At 58.3% G+C, this 6,317-nt stretch overlaps 1 protein-coding gene across 2 annotated transcripts in view; it reads left to right on the plus strand.

Moving 5' to 3' along the window:
• The first annotated feature begins 2,849 nt into the window (after positions 1 to 2,849).
• The window catches only part of NDUFA4L2 (NADH dehydrogenase (ubiquinone) 1 alpha subcomplex, 4-like 2), a 6,729-nt gene continuing 3,261 nt past the window's right edge, over positions 2,850 to 6,317 (plus strand). For both annotated transcript variants that reach the window (XM_009334163.1, XM_009334162.1), the window contains exon 1: positions 2,850 to 2,953. In XM_009334163.1, the coding sequence (XP_009332438.1) occupies positions 2,897 to 2,953 (57 nt within the window). In that variant the 5' untranslated portion in view covers positions 2,850 to 2,896. The remainder of the gene's footprint in view (positions 2,954 to 6,317) is intronic.

The raw sequence follows: 6,317 nt of genomic DNA on the forward strand, positions 1-6,317 counted from the left end.
GTGCAATGGGGGTTGGTGTGGAGCCAGGAGGCTGGTTGGGTGGCTGGGGGGGGTGCTGTGTGGGGACAGGGGGGCCGAGTGCCAAGGCTGGGAGCCAGAGGAAACGGCATGCTCAGGTGCAGGCACGTTCAGCCCCAAGACGCAGCAGCTCCCATTAATGAAGCACTTCATCACCGCAGTGTTGCGGGGGGGGGGCACCCAATTCAGAATGATAAATTCCCCGCGACGGCACTGCGCTCGCTCGCAGCAGCCGTGATTCTCCTTCATCTTGAATAATATTTTTGGAGTGGTTGTAAAATAACCCGCCACAGCAGCTGCAAGTGGAGACACCAAGGCCCTGTGGCTCTCTCCAGCCCTGCCACCCCATTTGTCTTTTCAGCTCCCCACCCTGCAGGATCAGCTCCCCATAGCCCTTGTATGGAGCCAGGGAGTGCACCAGCACACATGTGAGTGTGCACCTAGCCATGCATGTTTGTATGCATGCACGTCTGCAAGCATATATCTGCTCATAAAGGCATGTATATGTCCATGTGTCCATGCACATCTGTTCGGATGTGTGTATGTGTGCACAGGTGCCCATGCACATGTGCGTGTGCAGGTATGTGTAGCTGTGCAGGCAGGGATGTGTCTCTGTGCACACATGTGTGAGTGCAGAGCTGCCTAGATGCGCACGTACGTGTAACTCTGCATTTGCAGCTGTGTGTCCATGCACATGCATGCTTCCTGAGGTCAGCTGCTGTAATTCTTTTCTCTCTAGGAAGTATTTGTGGGCTGTCTTGTTCTTCCGCAAAAGCGCTGACCCATCAGATCTGCATGGTGCCAGGCAGGGGCAGCCATGAAAGAAGAAGCTCCAGCAGTGTCTATTTGCTAGTGTTTATTGTGTCTCCCTCGGGGGGGGCAGAGGGGGTGAGGAGCATGCTGGAGCTCCCCCCGGCACTCTGCAGGGCTGAGCCCCTCACGACGGCTGCTCCTGTGGGGCTGTGGGCAGCCTGCCCAGGGGGGCTCCTGAGCAGCAGGGCACACACTGTAATCACCACGGAAGAGGGAAGCATGGCACAGAATTAAACTGTCTCTTAATTACAATCATTAATGAGCATGGAGGCAGCTGGGCTTTGTGGGCAGGGAATCCCACTGCATCTCTAGGAGAAGTCCTGGGCTCGTCTGCAGGGAGTTAGGAGCTTGCATTGGACCAGGGTGCAGAGATGCAGGTTGCTCCAAAGCAGACCTGGCTGTGACAGGAGCGGGATCCCCCAGACGTCCTGGGCTCTTAATGCTGCCGGACACCCTCTTAGGATCCCTGCTCAGTGCTGTGCTCCAGAGGCATTATGGCACTGCATGTGAGTCCCACCACTTACACACATGTGCATATGCACATACCCCATGAACCCCTCCCGCACACCTCTGCTGTGACCTTACGCGCACACCCCTTCCCCATACACCACACTACTGTCCTTGTGCCGCAGCAGCTCTTGGCAGAGGAACGCAGTGAAGGACATGCACGTGCCTGTGCTGAGGGCAGGATGCACTCTGTCTTGGGGAGTGGCACTTAATCAATCCCATTTCAAAACTCTAATTATATCAACAAAGGCCTCAACATGGTGCTGCTGGCTGCAATTCAGGCCTTGTTTATTTATTTCCACACACTCCAGAGAAGTTTCTCCCCTTTGTCCTTTTATACTTTGCTGAAAGAAATGAGGTTAGGATGGAGTGGCACCAACGGGGCTGTGCTGTGCCGGGCAGAGGGTGCTGAGGTGGGGAGGGAGGCTGGACTGTTGGGCTGTGGGGGCAGCAGCGGGGCTCTGGGCATGTGTGGGAGAGTGGAGACTCCCTTGGGTGCTCCAAGCCAAAACTTCAAAAAGTGAGGGGCTTACAAGTCAGCGGTAAAAAGAATTGCCAGAGCTCTTGTGTGCATGTGTGCATGCATGTATGCGTAGAGGTGTTCATGTGCAAGTGCCTGCAGACATGTCAGCATGTAGGTTGTCTACCTATGCATGTGTGTGTGCATGCATGTATGCAACTGCATGAGCAAAGACTGGTCTACTGGGGGGCACTGGCTTTTGGCTGTGAGCCCTCAGTGGAAGGGGCATTCGACAGGGACTGGCCTGTGCCCATCAGGTGTGTGACACTGTGTGACATTGTATGCCACCTTGTCATGCTCTGTCCCCAGCTGCCCCCCGGACATGAGCTGCGCTGGCTCTTGCCACTGCCAGAGAATGACCACCCACACCCCAGATAAGGGTTGGGGGGCCCAGTCCCTGCTCAGTTCCAGCCTGCTGCTTTTGGCTGCCCACTCCGTCCATCTCCCCAGTCTTTTGTTAAAAGCCAGTGGATACAAATAGCTGGTTTCCATATGCACAGCAGCATCTGTTACTGCCAGGGAGATTTGCATTGCTAAATGTAAATTGGGTGTTATGTCATTTATCATAAACGGGAGGGTGGAGGGGGGCGCTGAGGGGAGGCAGCAAACATCAGCAAAGTTGTCATAGCAAATCACACAACTCATCGTTTGCCCTGGCAGGAAGGTGCGGAGCAACCTGTGAAGGATTTGCACGTGGAGGGAAGAGGCTGGTCCCTTGTACAGAGAGGGAAACCAAGGAACGAATGCGGTCTGGGGTGCAGACCTCAGGCGTCCAAAGCTAGTCATTAACCCAGTCATCGGGGCTCCCTACGGGAAAGGCTGGAAGGGGCAGAGTGCAGCCAGGGCTCAGGACGTGATCCTCAGCCTCCCTCTCCCCTTCCAGCTTGCAGTGTCCCTGGGCCGGGATTCCCATCCCGTCCCGCCCCGTCCCTCCCAGCCCTGCTCCAGACACCTCCCTCGCATCTCCTGCCCACCCTTCATCCTCGGACGGCGCTCAGGAACCTGCCATCGCAGCCAGATCTTCCCCACACCCTCGCCATGAAGGGTCCCCTCCTTGGAGGCATGTTCTCACGGCATGTCAAGCGGCACCCCGGAGTGAGTCACCCCATACCCCCCTCCCTCCAGGGACACCCCATTCTTTCCCATCCCTCTGCATCCCTCTGCCCCTCTCCTCCTCTCAGGGACCCCCCCGTGCAGCCCCCATCCCTCCAGGCTCATCCTTGCCCTTCTCTCGCCATGTGCCTCGGAGACCCTGCATTTCCCCACACCCTCTCCTGCCCTCCTCTGCTCTTTGCGTCCTTTGCCAGCCCTGTCTTCCTCCCACTCCCCAAACCCCTTCTCAGACTCCCAGTCCAGCTTCTCTGCCCTCCCCATGCCTTCACAGGCTGTGCCTGCTTGCCAGCTTCCCCTTCACGCTGTCCTCCCAGCTCTCGCAGCATCCTCCAGGTAAGCTGAGTGGTCCTGGTGGTCCCCAGCCCTCCTTTACTGAGGAGGGGTGAGACCACCCAGCACTGCCTGGCCTGCTCCCTCTGTCCAGCGCTTCTGAGAGGCCAGGGCTCCTTCGCTGAGCCAGGCTGGGCTTCAGGCACGTCGACTCTTATACACACCTGGGCTTACTTACCCTGACAGGCATGCCTGCTGGCAGCTGCTCGGGTGAAGAGTGCTGCTCCGTGTCCTCCCCCCTGCTACACCCTTGCTCTGGGGGCATCTTTTTTTTGGGGGTGGGGGGTGGGGGGGTGGAAATTGAGCACCCTCCCCACTCACCTCGGCAGCCCCAGGTTTGAAGCACCAACTCCCATCCTTTCAGCTCAGAGCTGTCCCTGTCCCTTGCCGTCAAAATTTCAAGCTGAGGGTTTTGTGTACAAAGCTGCTTAAACCCTCATAAACTACAACTACCTGCCAAGATGGCAGCAGCTGGGCAAGTGTCCCTGCCCTGCCAGGACGGGTCTCTTTTGCTGCTGGGCTGAATCCCCTCCTACAGCAGGGACCTGGCCCTTGTCAGAGGGTCCCCAGCTCCCCCTCACCTGTCCCCCTGCTCAGTGGGGGGGGACCTGGCAGGGGCTGGTGGCCTGGGGAGGGTTAATGAGCTGCAAGCGCCGGGCTGAAAGTCACATAAGCTGTTGGCAGTTGGGTTTGGCAGGGGTAGAGCAGCCAGGCTGGAAAGGATGATGAGCCATGGCTGAGCATCCGGATGCCTGGCTCACTGGCAGGGGCGGGGAGTCCAGGCCTGGAGCAGGGGGCACCCTAGGGCTGGGCTTTTCCAGGGAAAGGTGGGTGCCTGCGCACTGCCAGCATGGAGGGCATGGGCAGCCAGGACGCCTGGGTGTTTTTCACATCCTCAGTGAGAGCAGATGGATGGACAGCACAGGCCAGGGCTCCTGCGCTATCTTCATGGCACTACTGCATGTTTCTGCATGCAGAACAGGGGGATTTGGGGCTTTTCTGTTCATGCCTGCCACGGTTTCCCCAGCTGACAAACAGAGGACTGTGTGTGACTTGGGAGACACAGAGAGGCCCCCAAACAGTACATGTAAAAGGGGGGTGGTCCTGGGTGCCTGTACATGAAGTGCCTGGCATGTGCCTGGCGCCATTAAAGGGGGATTATTGCCGGCAGAGGTTGCTGGGGCAATTTTTGACATGTCATCCATTACACGTGATCAGCTGCAGCTCATGCCGGGCAGGTACCTCAGCACTTGCACCTGGCATTAGACTCTCTCTCCACAGCATGCCCAGCTGCCCGCCTGCCTGGCAGTGATTAAAGTCCCAGGCATGCCAGTGGAGCACCGTGGTGGTGAAGCACAGGAGCTTTAGCAGGACAAGAACCTGCCCAGCATGGCAGTCCAGGGGCTGCACGGCTCAGTGGGCACCTTTCAGGCAGTGGGCAGAACCCAGCACTGCGTGCCTCCGACCACTCACCTCGGCATATGGTCCTGCCGTGGGAGGGGATGGTCGTCCACACTCTGGCGTGAGGCGCTTGTCCCACCCCATCCAGGCACGGGGCCCCCGCCTCACCCAGCACCTTCATGCATTTGTTTTCTCCTTCCTGCTATTTTTGTAGCTGGAGTGGTAGGAATGGGGCCAGATCCCCACTCTGGCAAAGCTGGCACCAGCTTGCTGCTGGGTCACTTGGAAGTACTGGGTCGTGGCTGGGGCTGCAGCTGGCCTGCGGCCAGGACCGACTGTGCCTGGCTGGGGGGCTCAGCCCAGCTGCTGGCAGAGGTGGGTGTCCTGGGGAGCAAGGCAGCGCCTGCCTGGTTCCCAACAGGTCACCACAATTGGGGTTAAAGGGCAAATGCTGCATGCACATAAGCAGCATTTTAACTCTCTGTACGCTTAAGGTCAAGCTCTCAATACATCTTGTTTATTTTTGTGCATGTCTTGGGGGGGATCAGGCCCCACTGCTTGCTGCATGAGTGATTCCCCCAGCTCTCCCCACCCTTAGTTCTTCCCAGGCATTAATTACCCAGAAGGTGTCAGCAGCAGATGGTGAAACAAACCCATCGCCCCAAATCTCCTCCAACAGACACCACAATTCCCGGTGCTGTGGAGTTCGTCTTGATTAGCCAGTGCGGTTGGGTAGCGGCTACTGCCAGATCCTCTTGGCACCCAGCCGCACACGGCGCAAAAGATCATTATCTGCTGATGCCTCTAACCTCCTGAATTGGCGCTGGCATCTGCCAGACTCTCAATCAGCTGGTATGAGCACAGAGCACTGCTTGGCTTGGGCATGGACGCTGCTGAGCAGGAACTGGGCCATGCTGGGGGCACTGGAAGAGGATGGGGGGGGGGTCCAGTGGGGACCGAAGGCTGGGCAGGGAGTGCTTGGGGAGGGGGACACATCTGACTGCCCGGGTGTCTTCCCCACAAGACCCCCCTCCCTGTGCAGGTCATCAAGGTGCTTGGCGGAGAAGAGAGGCATTTGGACAGCCCCTTTTCTTCATGCTTTAGAGTCATCGTCCCCAGTCTCATCCAAGTGGGGAAACTGAGTCACTGTGCAGTAGGTGGGCAGGTGGGGGTTTGGAGACACTTGCTAAGAGTGCAAGCTGCCAAGCAGAACTGCAAATATAACCCCGGCGCTCAGGTGCTGGCAATGTGAACTGCGCGGTGCGCATGGCTCTTGTGGCGCCACCGGCCCCCGCTCCCTGCTCTGCACTAATGGGCACTGCGAGGCGCCAGCCATGTTTGCCTTCCCAGGGGCACGGGTTGGCGGGAGGTTCATTACGCTCAGACCGTCTTCCCCGGTGCAGAGGCTGCAGCAATTTGGGGGAGGTCAAAGCAGCCTCATCTCGGCTCCGATTGAGGCCGTGTCCCCCCAGGCACTGGGGGATTGGCAGTGCGAGTGGAGGGGGGGAGTGGAGATGAGAAGATGGAGCTGGTTGCCCTGCAAAGGCGCGATGAAAGCTCCTGTGCGCACAGAGGGGGGTGAAGGGACCTCCTGCTCGCAGGGATGCCCGCTGCA

This window comes from Pygoscelis adeliae, unplaced genomic scaffold, assembly GCF_000699105.1.
Source record: "Pygoscelis adeliae isolate BGI_AS28 unplaced genomic scaffold, ASM69910v1 Scaffold591, whole genome shotgun sequence".
Taxonomy (NCBI): domain Eukaryota; kingdom Metazoa; phylum Chordata; class Aves; order Sphenisciformes; family Spheniscidae; genus Pygoscelis; species Pygoscelis adeliae.